General features: G+C 40.7%; 1 protein-coding gene across 8 annotated transcripts in view; it reads left to right on the top strand.

The window, feature by feature from the left end:
- The first annotated feature begins 265 nt into the window (after window positions 1-265).
- Window positions 266-19218, top strand: part of ANKRD26 (ankyrin repeat domain containing 26) — a 130443-nt gene continuing 111490 nt past the window's right edge. For 5 of the 8 annotated variants that reach the window (XM_067564264.1, XM_067564261.1, XM_067564263.1 and 2 more), the window contains exons 1-5: window positions 272-951; window positions 7678-7792; window positions 8031-8204; window positions 14884-14990; window positions 16754-16891. In XM_067564264.1, the coding sequence (XP_067420365.1) occupies window positions 758-951; window positions 7678-7792; window positions 8031-8204; window positions 14884-14990; window positions 16754-16891 (728 nt within the window). In that variant the 5' untranslated portion in view covers window positions 272-757. Of the gene's footprint in view, window positions 952-7677; window positions 7793-8030; window positions 8205-14883; window positions 14991-16753; window positions 16892-19218 lie in introns of all 8 variants that reach the window. The other 3 variants (XR_010922858.1, XM_067564262.1, XM_067564265.1) reach the window with 2 other exon arrangements.

Genomic DNA, 19218 nt, shown 5'->3' with positions numbered 1-19218 from the left:
GAGCGGGAGCGCACCGTGTGAAGAGGGCGAGGGACTATGGTTGCGCAGCCAGCAGGGATGCAAGGAAGGCAGGAGCGGGGCAGCGCGGGGTCAGGCCCGCCCGAGGAGGAACAGGCAGGGGGACAGCGAGCCGAAAGGGGCGGGGCTTGGTTATGGGGGGGCGGGGCCGGGCCGGGTGACAGGCGGGCGCTGAGTTGGCCTCCCCCCCTTGGCTCGCCGCAGGAGAACGAGCCCCTTTCCTGCGCTGCGGGGTCTTCTCGGGCTCTTTGGGCAGAGAGACCAGGGGAGCGTGACAACGCTGCGGACCGCGGTGGGAACAACAACTAGGCAGGGCCACAGAGTCTTTCGCGCCTGCGCGTTGAGCAGCCGCGCTGCCTCTCCGGCGGGGGCGGGGCGCTCGGGAGTGGGAAGCCGTTGCCGTGGCGGCCGCCGCGTGACCAACAGAGGCTGGAGCCCCCTGGTCCCTGGCGGCCGCCCGCCCACTTCAGGTCGCTTGGCGGCCCTTCAGCCCCCATCCCGTCTCAGCCAGACGGGAGCCGGCCCCGCAGTGAGCGCCCGGATCCGGAGCCGCCTGAGCGCGGAGCTAATCCGGGTTTAGCCGCGGCGACGGGAGGAAAGTTCCTGACCCGGAGGGGCCAGGACGCCTCCGGGGCCGGGGCTTGTGATGGGCGGGGGCAGTGCCCGCGGTCCCCTCTTCTGCCGCCGCCGCCGCCGCGCCCCCTGAGCCGGCCGTAACACCGGTCCGGCCCGCCGGAGGATGAAGAAGATCTTCGGCTTCGGGAAGAAGAAGAAGGGGCAGTCGCCGTCGGGCCGCGCCTCGCTGCCCGGCGGCTACGAGCTGCGGGAGAAGGAGCTGGGCAAGCTGCACCGAGCGGCCGCTGGCGGGGACCTGGGCAAGCTCCAGCAGCTGCTGAAGAAACACGACGTCAACCAGCTAGATAAAGAGAACAGGTAACGGGGGCGAGCGGGGCGCGGCGGCGGGGCCCTCCTCAGCTTTGCCACGGCCTGGCAGCGCGACTCGGGGCGGCCCCTCGCCTCTCTGTGCCCTGGGATTGCCGTCTGTGAAGTGGGGCTAAAGACCCCCCTTCCCTTCCTCTGTGACGTGCGGGGAGAGCTCCAGAGAAGCAGCACTCTGTATAGGCGCCAAGTGTTACTGTTGTTTTATTGTAAACCAAAATGTCAGATGCTCTAGTCTGTACCCTAATGAAGCAGTAGCCTTCCTCTGCGGCATGGGGCACAGGTCAGTTGCAGGTTTAAACTAATGCAAATGGTGGATTCTCTGTAACTTCATGTTTTTAAACCAGGATTTGAGGACTTCAGTAACTTAGCCAGAGGTTAGGGGTCTGTTACAGGAGTCAGTGGGTGAGGGTCTGTGGCCTGCATTGTGCAGGAGGTCAGACTAAGTGATCATGATGGTCCCTTTTGAACTTCAAGTCTATTAATCTTATGTTAAAACTTCCCTCCTCTCCCTTGAAATAGGAGTTAGGAAGCCAGAATGGGTCTATAAATATACCTTAAATGTTACCAAATGTGGACATGCTTTAGGTGGTTTTATGTTTTTGAGAACTGCCAATTGCTTGCCTAGCCATAATTAAGAATTTTAGCATCCGGGGTGAGCAAGCATATTTGCCCCTCTTAGAGGCAATGCATGGAAGGCACGCGGGATCACGTGCCCCCCAGATTTCTGTCTTCCATTTAACACAAAGGTTTTCAAACTGTGGGGTGTGTCTCCTTAGGGGGATGCACTCCATAGTTTGAAAATTCTTTCTTCCTACCAGGAGCCAGGGTCTAATGTCAAAAACCACTACAGATAGATTTTGCTACCAGTAGGAGTTACTGATATCTATGGGGGCTTGCCTACACTTACCTCCTCGTGGCAGTTGACCTGAGTTATGCAAGCTATGCACAAAACTTGTGTAACTCCCATTGACTTCTCTGCTTCTTGTTCTGCATGCTGTCTTCACTGCACTGCGCCGATGGGAACGCAGCGCTACACCACTTGAGAAGGTGGTTTTAATATGTCGATTTCTGGATCGACTGAGCGGGTCTTCACTGACTGCTCAGTCGATCCAGAGAAATCGATCTGATGGCAGCGAATTTGCCGCTGTCAGTGAAGACGTAGCTTGGATGTTCTCTTTTACTGCCCTGTCACAATTTGCTACCTCTCTTTCTCATTGGACCAGGGATAGCAAATTCTGATGGATGGGATACCCCTGTTATAGTTTGCTACCTCTCACCTTGGTCATCCTCTGGTCCATCGTAGCAAATTCTGACAGATGAGGGTGTGCCTGTCACAATTTGCAACCTCTCACTTTTTCCATTCTCTGGTCCAGGAATAGCAACTTGTGACAGGGCATCAACCATCCGTCACAATTTACTACCTTTCCGTTTTGTCATCGTCTTGTCCGGGGTAGCAAAATATGACAGGGCATCAACATCCATCACAATTTGCTGTTCCTAGACCAGAGGATGACAAAGGTGGAAGGTAGCAAATTGTGACAGATGGTTGATCCATATCCATGGTGCACTGAACTCTGAATCAATACAGACGCTCCTGGTGAGTACATTCACCACTGACATAAAGAGTGAAGTAGGCACGTGCACAAGTGACATACTGGCTGTGGTGATTGTATGCTGATGTAATTTGAATTAACATACATTTGTAGTATACATATGACCTTAGGTATATGAATTGTTTGGGAGTGTAACAGCAAAAGTATGAGGCTAGATTCATTCAAATTTAGGCTCCTACTTTTGTGGATCTGGGCCTTGTGCAGCCTAATGGCGCAGGAACAAAAAAGGCACATAAAAAGAACCCAATATCATTTATTTCTTTTTTTAAATTTCATGACTTGGGGGTGTGTAACTAATGCTTTTGAATTCTTTTGGTTGTCAAGCAGTCTTGGGGCTGTAGATGTGTGTTCATCATATTGTGAAGATCAAAACTATAACTGGATTCAAAAAAGAATTAGATAAGTTCCTGGAGGATAGGTCCATCAATGACTATTAGCCAAGATAGTCAGAGATGAAACCCTATGTTCATGGTGTCCATATCCCTACCCTCTGACTGACAAAAGCTGGGAATGGACAACAGGATCACTCAATAACTGCCTGTTCTGTTCATTCCCTATGAAGCACCTGGCACTGGCTAGTGTCAGAAGACAGGATACTGGGGTTGATGAATCATTACTGACCCAGTATGGCCGTTCTTATGTTCAGTAAAAATTACAGTAGATTTTTGCCTTTAAGAACTTTTCCTTTGAGAAAGATTTAATATGAGATAGTATACTGCCCTAATGAATATTTAGGAACCAAGTTCTACACACTAGCAGTGGCATGTGAAAAAGCTCTTAAGGGCTGGATCGAGAGGCAAAATAATAGTTGAGGAAGGCAATCCTGACTGGCAAATCAAATGAAAATGAAGAAGTTTGATGCCAGGCTAGGAAATCAGTCAAACTGGAAATCACATGATCCAACAGAATAAATTTGTGCTATAAAAATAAAAATTTGGAATTAAAAATTCCAAATTAAAAATCACAGTAAAAACATAGGAAGTGCTACACTAGAAACAGATGTCATTGCTAAAACTATTGGCAACTATTTACTTATAAATATTTTCAGTGATTATTTGCTATTAAAATATAAATTAAATAGCACAATGATATCTCTCTGCACAATGTTGACCAAAGTAAATGATGAAGTGTTAAAAGTAATAAAAATAACATTTTAAAAAGTACAATTAGAAGGAGCAAAACTATTGTTTAAGATGGATTACAAGAAAGGGAGTGCAATTCAGGGAATCAGCAGCAGATAAGGAATTTGTGAACAGCTATGAGCCTTTATGCAGACACACAAACTGATAAGGAATTCTTTTAAATACTCAAAATGTGTGACACAGTTTTTGGGGGTGCATGTAAAATTTCACTGAATTGAATTTCTTGTAGTACCTCAGTGGATTATATCAGATAGAGAAGAGCTGATGTGTCTAGGCATTGGGATGCCTGTGCCTTTAAGAACCCAACCCTAGGAAGGGAAGCAGGTGCTAAGACCTACTGTCTTGAGGAAGGGGAAATAAAAAAGCCCCTCTGCCCCCCCCCCTTTTTTGATAAACCTCGCAGGTGGCTTACTCCATCGGGGTAACTGTTACCCCCTCTGCATCTCCCTGTGCTGGGATTTTGCCCTCTGCCACTGTCTAGTAGCACTTCACCACTGGCCTTTAATCCTGGCTCCTACTACCCCCCATCCTTCAGTTTTGCCCCTGGGCCCCTTTTCTGTTCCTGCCTCCAGCCATTTTACCCCACATGCAGTCAGTTTCCACCACGTGCTCAAATCTTACCCACTCCCTTCGATTTGCCCCCTTTATCCTCCTTTAATCTCTTTGAACAGCAGAAGATTTTAATTCCCAATGAGGTAAGCAGCTTCAGCAGATGTTACTAAGCATGCTCAGGTTGTAGGAGCATGCTCAGTACCAGCCAAGCAGTGCCTGCAGTATTCTGCCTGCCTTCGGCCCCCTCCATGGTCCTAGTGCTGGGGAGAGCCTACTCCGGCCAGGGTCACTGGGCCTGCGATCCTGCCTGGAGGGAGGGGAGGTGCTGAGCACCCTGGGCTCTGGCTGATGCTGTTGGACCTGATCCTGTGGGGGAGGGGCTGACACCTCTGGGCCCAATCCTGCAAGGGGGAGGCCTGATGCTGCTGGGCCTTATCCTGTGCACCACCCCATTTTTGTGCCCCCACTGGCTCTGCACCCTTGGCAGCTGCCCTACTTGCCTTGCCCTAATTACAGCCCTGGTTGGTTGGTGTATGTTATTTTAAGACTGTTTCTTGCTTTTTGTACCCATTCAAACTCCTGTCCAAACCCTCCATTGGATGCTTATTTCTTCCGCTGTCTTCGAAGAAATTTGAATGGAAGGAAAATCGTAAGGCCATCTATGGTGCTAACATCTCCAATAATCAGGAATGTAGTTTTCTTATAGAACCCCGACAAATGCAAACAATCGATGGAAGCACATATTGTCCACCTTAATTTTTTGGAGTAGAGGTATCATTGATAATTCATTGAACTAGGAATATTAAGACTTAAAAGATACAGAAAGTTGAAGTGATTGGCTTGTTCAGTAGCAAAAGAATAGAATCTACAGTATTTCAAATGTCAAAGATTCAAGGAGCATATGAGCAATGCAGACAGAAAAGGAGAATTATGGGCTGGAATAAGTAAAATATGTTTTATTTATTGACAAACTGCAAAGTTGCCTGGGTTTTCTTTATGGTGAAATTGTAAGGAACAAAAATAAGTAAACACTCTAAGCTGGTTATTAGCCAATTGTAGTTCATGTTTTGGAACAAGTGATAAACTGATACTGGAATTTTTTGGATTTGCACATCAAGTCATATGAGGCAATGCTTCTGAATGATATTTCTTGCAATCAGGTACAGAAGAGAAGTATAAATTATGTAGCAACTATCTTTCAAGCATGAAGTACAAATTGCAAAAATGATTCTGTTGTTCCATCATGACAAAATCTATGCTCAAAATTTCAAGTGTTTCAAGAGGGCTTCAGCCACGCTATTCTCATTAGAATCAATGATAGTTGAGTGGATAAAATCTTGCACAGTATTCTAAGCGTAGGGGGATGTGACATTCCCCTGTTGCAATCTGGACTGGTGAATTGCTGTGTCACCCCAATCTCCCACTCCTGGAGCCTTTCTTACTCTGCTTTGCTGTGAGAACTCCCCTCCTGAGCTGTTAACGCACAGCCTCCAGCAATCAAGTTGCTCCCAACTCAGTGAGTGAGTGCTTCTAGCCAGCAACTCTTTGGATTTTGCAACAGAATGACCCCAGCCATATCCTCCAGTCCCTGATGCAACCCTAGGAACCTCCATCTTACAATGTTCGGTGCTGCCCAATGCAAGCTCATATAGATTTGTCAATTTAACAAAGAAATTGATATGCACCAGACTTGTTACTCCCAATGTAGTCTCACACACACTTCAAGCCAAATGCACTGCTTTAGATAAAACAAATATATTAACTATAGAAGGATTTTAAGTGGTGATAAATCAAAGGATAAGAAGTCATATTTGATCAAGAGAAAACAAAAGCAAACACATTTGAAACTAATCGTAAAGAAGCGATGACATCACAAGCTGGCTGTTTCCCCTTCAGCCAGGCTCTCTCCTTTGGTCAGCACTTCAGTTGCTTGGTGGTGTTTGTAGATGGAGGTGAAAGAGAGAGCATGGCAAATGTCTCTCCTTTTTAAAATGTTCGTTCTTCCCTGTGGGGCTTCATCATCCGCCGGGGCCGCCCCCCCCCTCCCCCCCCAAAAAACAAACAAACAAACAAAAAAAAACCACCCTTTCATGGTCAGGTGACAAACTGTGTCCTTGTATAGTTTCATCCATGTCCTGAGTCAGTGAGCATTATCTATCATGATTCCTTTGTTAATGCCTAGGCCAGTCCTTTGTTCCTGGAGTGTTGAGCTGGATTTGTTCTATACACGCCTTAATGAAGTGCGAACTGACCCTCTGCTCTTGGAGAGTTTTGCTGGGATATGTTTTAAGCTGTGAGGATACATCTTTGGGAATGTTACATAGCAGAGCCTCATAACCATACATATGACATTGCAACAAACATATTACTATACCAATAATGCTTAGTGCATCATGAGCATTCCAAAAACACCTTACATGACATACTTTGCATTAAACAATACACAATCGTACTATATGGGTGACCATGGGGGTGCAGGGTGTCACAGAGGATTTATGTAATATTTTGGTAGATTTTTATAAACTAATACATTTAATTGCACATCCTTGAATATTCGTACCACATATTTAGTTTTGGCCTATTTTTCAAGAAAAATGTTTTGTTTTGTTACATAGGTCAACTATTGTGAAATTGCTTTGCCACTTAGGCCCTGATCCTCCAAGGAGTTCTGCCTTAGTGAGGTCTCTTCTTATAGCAGGTTTCAATGTAAGGGCTATTAAAGTAGCGTCTGCCACAAAAACAGGACACTTCTTGTGTTTTTCGTTTTGTTTTTTAGTGGTTAAAGAATTAAAAGTGACAATTTTTTAATCTTACTCAGCCAATCAAAAGTTTTATAAACCCTTGCCAGTGAGTGTAGGTTACATTTGCTGAAGTAGCTAAGAAATGTAATATATTTTGTGTCTTTACAAAATACAGAACTGTCTTGACGTTTTGTTGCAATAGACAATATCCTAACACTGTTGTAGAGTTTTGGCATTTTAATTATAAGGAAAAATTGCAGATTTGGTTGTTATAGACTTAGACTCCAATCCTGCAATCTGTTCTGCATTGGCAGATCCCTGTGTTACACTGGAGTCCCATTGAAGTAAATAACACTTCATTTGGGCACAGGAGTCCACCTGTACAGGTCCAGTTGTAGGATCAACATCTAATAAGTGTATTCTCTCAAGAATGTTGAGTGGGGTTTTTTTGTTTGTTTGTTTTGTTATAGCTATTCTTAGTTTCAGATTCTTAGTGTTGTAATATTTTAAAGTATGGAAAGGTTTTCCATTGGTAATATGGTTCCTTTTTAAGCTTGTTTTTACAAAATCTAAACTTTGGGACAAATTTAAGTTGACAATATTCCTGTAACATAAACATCAAACTTGTATTTGATTGTCTGTTAATTTGATATATTAACTTATTTTTAGGACACCTTTGCATCTTGCCTGTGCTAATGGACATTCAGATGTTGTTACTTACTTAGTGGACAACAAGTGCAAACTAAATCTGTGTGATAATGATAACAGATCCCCATTGATGAAGGTATGCATAGTATTTAATGCAGTTATGTAAGATGTACTGATGTTACTTTTCTGCTTAACTACAAACTTTGTATTAGAGAATTATAAAGTTACGTTACTGTCAGTGGCTATATAATATAGTATATAAACTAATGTTAATGCAGTGTTTTATTTATTAAATTAATTAAGTTGTGGCAGTTCTAATAAGGTGGCATTTAACTTGCAGAATTTATTCACTCTCTTTTTCTGTATATTCACAGGCAGTACAATGCCAGCAGGAAAAATGTGCAACTATGCTACTAGAACATGGTGCAGACCCTAATCTTGTGGATGTTAACAATAACACTGCCCTTCACCTGGCTGCGCATACTGCTAATATAACTCTAGCAGAACAACTGCTTGAGTATAGTGCCCATATTGATGCACAGAATAAGGTAACTCTTTATTTTCAGAAAAAGAGAATAAGAAATATTGTAGCTTTAAGAAAGACTTTAAGAAAGATGTGGACTTTAAGAAAGATGTGGAAGAATTGGAGAGAACCCAGAGGAGAACAACAAAAATGATAAAAAGTTTAAAAAAACTGACCTCTGAGGAAAGGTTTAAAAAACGTGGGTGTGTTTAGTCTTTGAGAGAAGAAGACTGAGAGGAGGAGGATATGACAAGTCTTCAAATTTGTTAAGGACTGTTATAAAGAGGATTATACTCCATGTCCATTGAAGGTAGGACAAGATGTAATGAGCTTAATTTATAGCAACAGAGATTCAGGTTAGATGTAAGGGGAAAACGTTCTAAATATAAGACTAGTTAAGCACTGGAATATGTTATTCAGGGAGGTTGTGGAATCCCTGTCATTGGAGGTTTGTAAGAGTGAGTCCGAAAAACACTTGTCAGGGATGGTCTAGATATACTTAGTCCTGCGCAGGAGGCTGGACTAGATGATCTCTTAAGATCCCTTCATGCTGTACACTTCTCTGATTCTGTCACCACTAAATCCTTTCCAGAATCATTGCTCTCTAGGACTCAGTCCCCCCATTCGGTATGTATTGTCTACATTCTTTTTTCCTAGATGTATTAAAACATATTTTGTTTGAATCCAGATTGCTTTGTAGGACTGCTTGGTCCTCATCACTATAGTAAAACCTGCCAAGAGTGACTACTCACGAGAGTTAGCAAAAGTGGTTGTTTGTAAGTGGTGATCTCTCTTCAAAAATTTGCTGCCTTCAGAGCTGGGCTGCTGGAGAGTAGTGGCTGCAGGCCAGGTACCCAGCTCTGAAGGCTGTGTTGCTGCCAGCAGCAGCGGAGAAGTGAGGGTTGCAATACCATACCATGCCAGCCTTACTTCTCCACTGCTACTGGTGGTGAGGCTGCCTTCAGCGCTGGATGCCCAGCCAGCAGCCGCTGCTCTCCACTCTGTCTTCGGAGCTGGGTGGCCGGAAAGTGACGGCTGCTGGCCAGACGCCCAGCTCTGAAGGCAGCACCACTGCCAGCAGCAGGAGCGCAGAAGTAAGGAAGAATCGGTTTCACCTATAGATTTGTTTTTATGGATGGGAGTAAGAAAATGTGGTCACTGGTCGCAGATGACAGGTCATCGCTCTTCATAGTTTCTTCACAGTTAAATTATAGGGGAAAAACATTCCATGGCCTCTGCAAGTAGTCACTTGTGACCGGTGGTCTCTCTTCTGAGGTGGCTGCTAAAGCAGGTTTTACTGTATTCAGCACTCCGTCAATCTTTTGTGTCATCCACAAATTTTATCAGTAGTGTTTTTATATTTACTGATCGTTGGTGAAGATGTTGAGTAGCATTGGGCCTCATCCTGATCCCTGCAGAATCCCTCTAAAAACACCCATATTCAATGATGACTCTCCACTGACAACTATGGTTTGAGATCTGTCAGTTAGCTATTTTTTAATTCATTTAATGTGTGCTTTATTGATATGATATAGTTCTAACTCATTAATCAGAGTGTTGTGTGGAAATAAGTCAAATATTATATCCATAGGGGTCTTATATTGCATTCATGACCACAGTATCTAAGTGTCTTCCAGTAGTGCGTTAAGCAATATGACTACACGTCTGTCATATGGTGTACTAGAGTGTCTTGTTTTGGCAGGATTTTAAGTTTTTTTTATTAAACATACCTGTTGCTATATGTTTATGTTAAAGAAGGTGAGGTCAAAGAAATGAACCTTGCATTTTGAGCAGAAGGTGGTGAGGTTTGTGATGGTTCTTAGTTCCTGGAAATATGATTCATTCCACAACATGGGACCAGTCCCACTACAGCACAGACAGGCTTTACCCTTATTGTAGAGCGTTGCATTGCACCTGAGGAGTGGAGTTGTTGACCCTTGTTTTTGTTTTGGAGCGTAGGAAATGTTTTAGATTTATTGGACCTTGGCTATTGAGCTCCTTAAAAATTAGGACTGAGTCCTTCAACTTGATTTGAAATTCTATGAGAAGCCAGCAAAGAGAGCGGTGGAGAGGTGTAATGTCTTCACAGTAGCCTCTGATGCTGAGGACATGCACTTCAGCATTCTGTACTAGTTGGAGTTTTCAAAATGCTCAAGTCTTCGTGCCCCAGTATATCACATTGTTGTAGTCCAGCTGAGCAGTGACAAAGGTGTGAATAACTGAGGCCAGGTCATTGTCCACTAGGATGGGATGGAGTATCCTAGTCATCTGGAGAGGGCAGAATATACAGTTGCTGCTGTGTGAAAGCTTAGCATCAGCAAGGAATCCAAGCGTATTCCTAAACTATGGATCTAATAGCCTAACTGTGGATGTGTAACTTCAACCAAAGGAAACTACACTGTGGCTGCAAACTCTTTATATTGATCCCATTTGTAATGTCATCAAAGAATGAAATTGGGTTTATTTGATAAGACTTGTTTTCCATAAAACCGTGTTGACTATAATTAATTATATTCCTGTTGTTTAATTCTTCAGCAATTGAATCCCATATAAGCATTTCCTTTTTTTCCCCCTAGGATTGATGTCAACCTTTCAGGGCTATAGTTACCCAGGTCATGCTCCTGGGGGAATTCTGTGTCAAAACAATTAATAATCTGTGCACAGTATTTTAAAATTCTGCAAAATTCTGCATATTTTATTTGTCAAAATAATAATAAAATCACACCAGTTTCAATTATTTTGGTAATTTATTTCAAAATATCTATCAGCAAATATGTTTGTAATAATACAGATGACAAAAAAGATTCAGGAAATGTTGCTCGACTTGGGCTTCGGCTGTCATGTCAGCCTCAGGTGTGCCGAGGCTGTCAGTTGGAACCTCAGCTACCCGGAGGTGATAGCGGGAGCCCTGCAATGCTCAGGGCTGGAATTTGTGATTTCCACCAAAAGGAGCATTTTGGCAGAAATCATAAATTCTACAGGAAAAACATAAAATTCTGCAAGGAACATTAATGCTGCACTAATTCTGCATTTTGCAGTGGTGCAGAATTCCCCAGGAGCAAGGTCATACTTCTTGCCCTGTCTGAATATTGGCATAGCATTAGTCCTCTTCCAGTCTTCTGGAATTTCCCTGGGACAGAGATCTCCGTAGCCAATTCTTTTAGGACTCTTGGGTGCATATTATTAGGGCCTGCTGATGGCCTAGAAAGTAATTCATCAGCCTCATGTGATACAAATACATCATTCTGCTTCTTTTTAGATACAAAACAGAAATATTTGAACACTTCTTGCATCATTATTAACAATTTTACCATCTAGTAATATGCCTTTACCTGATACAGTTGCTAGAATTTTTTTTAGTTCCTAATATTCTTTTTAAAATTCCTTATTGTCGTTAGCTGTGCCAGCCATAGATTTTTTTCCCCTGATATCTGTGGCTTCCATTCTCAATGAGTTTAACTTTTGTGCTGTTTGCCTTTCTAGCACCTTCCACTTGTGCTTGGCTGTTTAATGCCCTCCTAGCTGCTCCAACTAATTTCCAACTAAGGGTTAGTTCCCTACTTCTGAGATGTGTACAGCCCCCTCTCCAACTAGAGTGTGGCCTAGTATTCCACAAAACCAAAACCTTCAGCCTCACACCAGTTGTGCACCCAATAGTTCACTTCCAGTATTTTCTGCCTTTTCTCACTCACTGGACTGGTAGATCTCAGAGAAGATCACTTGGACTTTCCTTTTCTTCTGCTCCCTTCCAAGATGCCTGAGGTCTTCTATGATCTCAGTAGTTCCATGTGTTGCTATGTTTATTGGTTTTAACATGTATCATTATCAGTGGAGACTTGCTAGACAACCTCAGAATCCTGTCTAATCCTGCTGTTACATCTCATTATCATCACTCCAGAGAGATAGCACACTGTCCTGTTGTCCTTGTGTCCCTTGCTGAATTTTTTGTCCGTCTTAATGTGAAGTAATCGATGATTGCATTCTTAGAATGGTTGAATAATCTCTCTTGGTTGCTGCTTATTTTATACTGCCATGATAATACTATCCATCAGGAATGTTCCCTGTAGCTTTGTGTTCCATTCATCCAAAGACAGATTATTTTGTCATTGACTTGCTAAGGATCTGAAAATATTTTGATATTTCTAGAGAAAAGGTGGGTAAGGTAATATCTTTTATTAGATCAACTTCTGTTGGTGAGGGAGACAAGCATTTGAGCTACACAGAGCTCTTCTACACGTCTTCTTCTAGTCAAGTTGAATGCCTCCTGGCTCTCTTTCCCCTCTTGGTCACAAATTGCCTGTCTGCCTCTCTGGTTTCTATTCTCTCCAGTTCCCTTCCACTTGTGACAATGAGCAACATAAGCTATACTGGCAAAAAAACAACAACCCGGTTCTACTGGTATAACTGTCTACTCTTGGAGCTTTTGCTTGCAAAGCTAGGTCAGGGATCACACCTCATCGCACCCCTAACTAACTTAGGTATGCTGGTGAAAGTTTGTAGTATACACCTGTTCTATTAACTGAGCCCTCTGCTTGTGGTCCTTCCACAGATCCATATCCTGGGAGTCACATGACCCCAGCAGACCCTCTCCCCTTCCAGCAACTAAAGAGTGGTGCCTTTACAACCTCAGGAACCTTGATGATATTAGCAGTTCCAGACTCTAATCTGCTTTATGAGCTTGGGAGACTGACTGGGTGGTGAAGGTGATGTTGCAGCTGGAGAGGGGAGAAATAGGAAAGGGTGTATTTTATGGCCTGTTGTCAGTAGCACTTTTGCCATTCTGAATTGCAGAGGTATCAAAGAATATTATCCTATTAATCAATGAACCTTTTCCTCCTCTGGTACATGATAGCTGCAAGGACCCATCCCTAGCCCTGAACTGTAGTGGAGCGGTTCGGAGACCTCTGGAGCCCCAGTAGGAAAGGCATCTCAGAGGAATTAGGGTTTACGTACATTGTCTAAAGGAGTTGTGGGGTTGGTTAGTTCCTTTTTATGAAAGGAAACAAGTATGTTTGGTAGAGGGGCAGTTGCAGATAATGTTTCCACATTCTAGATAGACTAACAAGTAGTAGTAACATAATAAGCAAGTCCAAGTCACTTCTATGGGGATGGAAGTGGGAAATGTTGAGTGATGGGCAGATGTTATGATTTGGTAGACAATTTTTTAAATGATAATTATTTTAAAAAATAATAAAAAAAATTAAATGTTATGGAACTATCAAGCTGGATGCCTTGTTAATTTTTATATTTTTTTACAGTACTTTTATTCCTCTTATTGTTCGTCATGCTAGACTGTAATTTTTTAGGAGCATGGACCACGTCTACCTTTATGCTTGTAAAACATCCAGTGTTGGGGCATTTGGGTGCTATCATAATATAATAAAAGTATTTTTAGAGTTTTTAGGGTTTTTATTAATATTCAGTGAAAAGGAAAAAATGAATACACGCATCTAGTGCCCAACAGACACTAAATATGAAAGATCTGTTTGCTGTAACTTAAACTGGTGTAAATCTAGAGTAACTCCACTGAAGTTGATGGAGTTGGAAATCTCTGAAATAGCAGTGTAAGTAAGGAAGCAGGCTGACTCCTCTTCTGAATAAAAGAGGGCACCTATTAAATATTGAAATTGAGAGAGAGCAAAATAAGAACTTAATTTTCCTCAGTTTCTTTGTCTGAGGAGTGGTCAAAGAAAATACAAGCTTCAATAAGATACTATCAACTGAATTTGGAAATAAAAAAATAAAATAAAATGTGTGAGCAGGAGCTTATATGCAGCAATTTGCAAACTGCTTATTATATCATGTAGTACTTGCCCAAAGTTAGTGATAGGTGATTGGAACCGAGACAGGAATGCTTGTTTAAAGAATCAAATTATGTTAAGGTTAGTGTCTTGCTGGTTTGTTTGAGCTCAATACATTCTAAAATAGTATAGAAATTTAGGATTTGCAACTTCTATGTTGTCTGAAGTTCCTCAGAATTCAAAATTTTTAAATTATGAAGTTTTTTCACCTCCTATATCACTGGTTTGAATAAGATCTTAGTGATCAAATGTGTAATGTCATTACTGTGCAATGGCATATGTGAAATTTAATTTCTGGTCTCTGTCAAGCTTTAAGTGAAAAGTATCCCCATCACAAAACCTACCATTATTGTCTTATTGGCAGCCTCATCACAGATTACATGAATTAGATGAGCTTGGAAAGCGAACCTGACTACCAGCTTTATCCTACTATCTCTGGGTCAAGGATGAGGAACTCTAGTGGATCAGTATGGGGAAGCTTGTGCTGCTGTGGCCAGTGCTATTTGTGTTGTATAGATAAATATTGTTTTGGATTTTAGTGTACAGTGTTGCATTAGCAGGTTAATGATCACAGCATTCTCTTCTTAAAAAAAAATCCTTTAATTATTAGCAGGATTATTAGCTACGTTGGTCCCAGGATATTAGAGACAAGGTGGATGAAATAACATCTTTTATTGGATCAACTTCTTTTGGTGAAAGAGGTTTTTGAGTTATGGAGATCTTCTGAAGCTTATATCTTTCACCAGCAGAAGTTGGTCCAATAAAAGATATTACGTCACCCACCTTGTCTCTTTTCAGTTATTAATCATATTAAATCTAACTTTTATTTTAAATAGAAAGTGGGGTTGTGTGCATGTGCATAATACATCTATGAAAAAATCATTTTTTATCTTTATTTCATAGGAGGGGTATACACCGCTTACTATTGCTATAACTGAAAATCACCAAGAGATGGTTGAGTTTCTTCTTAAAAAAGGAGCCGATGTAAATGCTAGAGACAAGTCTAAAAGGTAAAGTATTGGTCAAACAATTCTTGACCAACCTACAGTATAAGCAGTAGCCCAAAACTGTGAATGTTACAGAAGTAGTACAAAGGCAGATCCTCTGGTGTAGCTGATCTTCACAAAGCACAGGTCAAAGATGCATGTGAAAAGTACATTAAAGCCTGCAAAAAGCCCAATGATTAGTGTTGTGGGAGAGTGATCTGATTCCACCCACTTTCCTCTGGCCCTGACTACTCTTCCTTGCTAAATCTGCCTGAGGGAAGTGCTGTGCTCTAAGAAACTCTATGCCATCTCTAAGCAAAAAGAGGATCACTTGTGCGATCCTTTCTGGACTATACTGGCTATGCCAGATTCCACTGGTGGTGTGGTACAAAGTGGAAAAAATCTGTCCTTTAGTTTCTTGCTAGAGGTCTACTTTTTAGAATAACCATGGTCATTAGTAACCATTACAAATACAGTTTAAAATGTTTAATTCTCCAATTTAGTATTAATTTCCTCAGACAAGTTTATTTTTTAGCAAAAGGTGATTGCATGCATAAGGAATTCAGATTAAACCAAATTCTGCTCAAGGGATTAATTGATGCACTTATCTTAGTTGCTTTGCTTTTCCAGCAAATGGAAGAAATCCTGATTTCTGGATGGTTTGGAGTTATTTTACTGAACAGTAGGGCCTAGGAAAGCAGGACTTAAATCTTGCACAATTTCAGCAGTTTAACAGCTTGCTGTGTGTACCCTTGATACGCGTCTTGGTAACCTAATGAAGCCTTAATAGAAGAAAAGTTCCTATCATGGACAGCTCACAAGCGATCATCTTTCCAGTATAGATTTAATCTGTTAGTGTAAAATATTTTGCTGCTGGCAGGTCTCTCTAACATCAGACTTGTGAGTGACAATATTTCACTTCAAGTGCAAAGTAGGGTAAATCCTCTCTGAAAAATTATATTTTTATGGATTGGCCGCTATATTTTTTGTTCCTGTGCAGTAATAAGTGCAAAAGGAATCGCAATTTGCAGAATACATACCATGTAAGAAGTGTTTGTCTGTGTGATAAATAAGAAGAGCTTCCTGATTCCTTATCAGAAAGTAATCTGCATGGAAGCCAGATTCAGTATGAATGAAGAAAGATTTTTCCTTGTGGATTAAATCATGATGAAAATTTCAGTTTCTATGTCTGTTTCCAGAGTCAAAAATGGTTTGAATATAATAGGTCCTCTTAATATTTTTACAATCTGCTCTTACAATCTGATTACGGGTATTGGAGGAGGCTATAAAAGTTGTTAATTAAACACCTAAGTGTGCAAACTACTTTCATATTGACTTCTGGACATTGAACTACCCTTTTTATTTTGGGATCATCATTTAATGAGTCCTTTTCCACTGACTTCTGCAGCCATTCTTTTTCCTATAAAGAGACTTTTAGGGAAGAATTCCCACTGGTGGTACCAAATTGGTGGGAGGCCTACTATTGAGAACACGATTCAGTTGAATTAGCGTTAGTACTGGTGAGAATTTTTTGAAAAATTCCATAGTTCAAACATACCTTTTAAGTTTAGTGTTGATATTAACTTGTGAAGACAGTGCGCTAGTTGCTTATTTTCTCTTCTCTTTACAATTGAATCTGAGAATTTTTTGGCTGTCTTATTTTGATTTTGTTTAACTTACACTAGGGAGAAAGATTAATTATATTTTGAAACAAATAGGGATTAAAGCAGTGAAGATGAAAGATTGTATAAATGGATATGTTAAATGTCATTTTGTGGTTGTTTCAGAACACCCCTCATGATTGCTGCCTCTGGAGGAGAGCTTAATTTAATAAAAGTTCTCCTTCATTATGGTGCTGATGTTTCCAATAAAGATATAAATGGATGGACGTCTGAGGATTATGCGCTCATTGGTGGATACTCTGGGTGAGTTTTTACACCTCTTTCAAAACTGTAAAGTCAGAACTGCAGATTTGATTATGGAATTATTGGTAGCAACTCCATAGTTAAAAATGTATTGAGATTTTAATTTCAAGTCTGGAAAAGAATCCCTGTTTCACACCTTAGTGATTGAATTTAGTCTTCAAATTTGATATGATAACGTGTCAAAAGACATCTTAAAGTTCCAAGTTGATAGTACGTGTAATATTGATATGTATCTATTTAAAAAACTTGGGAAATTCCCCCATAACAAATCTTTCTTAAATTGAAATTTACGTTTCTAGACTGCATATTCTACCAATACAAAACCTAAAAAGCAAGGAAGTAAGCAGTTAAATAATTCATTCAGCATTACTTCTGCATTGTCATGCTTCAGGACATAAGCCAACCAGTAGCTGATAGGCATTAGGAAAAAAATTCCCTTAAGAATGGCAGTTCCATAGTTATCTGTGTGGACTGGCAAATGTCAGAAACAGGACACTAGTCTGATTCAATATGGAAATTCCTATTTTCCTAGAAAAGAATAAATACGTCCATAAAGTTTTAATCATTTACCTCTATCAAAGGCTCTGGCAGACTTCCTATGATCCCTGGAGTATCTGTCTGCTCCAGGTAGCATTTATAACCCTTACTGCCCTCCTCACTTCCCATTGTTTTGTAGGGTTTCTTGCCATTTTAAAATTAGGAATTCCTCAGAGCATTGACACCATAATACTTTTTTTAAACTTCTTTTTTTTTTTTTTTAAATTGTTGAAGTTTTAACAAGTTTACAAATCCTCGCCATGTAAATATCAGTCTAAATTATTACTACATTGTAAGCCTCCTGATGGTATGTTCATTTTTAAATGTCAACATTTAAAACATTAAATCTCTTGTTTCAGTTGCACAGAGGGAATAGGCAGGGATGTTCATTGTCTCTTTACTTTTTGTACCAGCTATCAAGCCCTGTGCACAGAGGATAAGGATCAATAAATCTATCACAAGGATGAAACTAGCAGGAACACATCAGAAAATAGCTTTATATGGAGATGATGTAATTTTATTTTTTTTCATCTAAACCAAATATTTCCCTAAAGTTAGTTTTTAAAGAAATCCCTGAGTTTGGAAAGCATCTGAATTTAAAATAAATTATGCCAAATCTGAAATGCTAACTATAAATTTGCCAGACTCTGAAAAGTCATTCCTTCAGAAAACATTTTGGTACAAATGAGCAACAAATTCTGTAAAATACCTGGGAATTCAAATCTCAAACAGCCTAGAAGAGCTCCAAGATTTAAATGTCAAACCACTACTTCAAAAAAGATATGGAAGGCTGAGGAAGTATGCAATTCTTGTTTGGGAAGAACATTTACAGTCAGAACAAACATTTTGCCAAGGATAGCTTGTTTCAGACTTTCTATGGTCATCACAGATAGACCCCCAGCAGGATTTTGAGGAGATTGTTTGAATTTATGTGAAATAAGAAAAGACCAAGAGTGAATGCAGATACTTTGTACAGCCCAATTAAGCAGGGTGAGCTGCCTGTTCCAAATATTCTATGGTACTCTCAAGATAGTCAGCTCAAAGCAATAGTGTGTTCGAGGCACTTTAACCCAGCCAAACACTGGGTCTTTATTGAATAAGAAAATTATGGCCATTTAAACATTATTAGGCTACACTGGATTGAGAAAAAATCATGCCCTCCAGAAATTTATACACATCGTTTAGCAAGGCTACTCTATGGATTTAGGATAGATGTAGATATAAAATAAGTTCTTTTCCCTCACTGAGGACACCCATTTCAAATAATCCAGATCTTAACTGAAATCATGAACCAGAGAGCTTTAAAGATTGGGAGAGCCGTGAAATATATAAGGTTGGCTTGCTATTCAGTGAAGAAACTTTTCTAACTCATTTAGAGACCAAAACTAAATTTAATTGGCCCACTCTCCTAAGGTACCAATACTTTTAAATTAGGTATTGTTTCTCTACTTTTTAGCTTTCTGTACAAAACAGTTTCTAACTTTAATAGAAGGCATGACATCTGGTCAATTAAAAAGCAAAAAAAATATAACTAGTTTATGTCAATCTCTGAAGATAGCCTCTCGTTGGAAAAAAAATAGTCCAACTATAGAGGAATGGTTAAAAAATGAGAGATGTGGTTGTTATGAAAAATGAACAGCGATTATGTATCCAGTAAAATAAAGAATTAATAAATACTTAGATATTTGGTTTCCCTTTTATTCAATATTCAAAGTACATTCAGCTGCAAAACACCCCTAGCAATCCGTCAAATTTTTTCGAATATTAACATTTGATAGACATGCCTGGTC

Source organism: Emydura macquarii, unplaced genomic scaffold (genome assembly GCF_026122565.2).
Source record: "Emydura macquarii macquarii isolate MOO-44397 ecotype Brisbane River unplaced genomic scaffold, CSIRO-AGI_Emac_v2 contig_2636, whole genome shotgun sequence".
NCBI classification, from domain to species: domain Eukaryota; kingdom Metazoa; phylum Chordata; order Testudines; family Chelidae; genus Emydura; species Emydura macquarii.
Note: the sequence above shows the minus strand (reverse complement) of the source record. Positions and strands in the feature narration are given on the sequence as shown.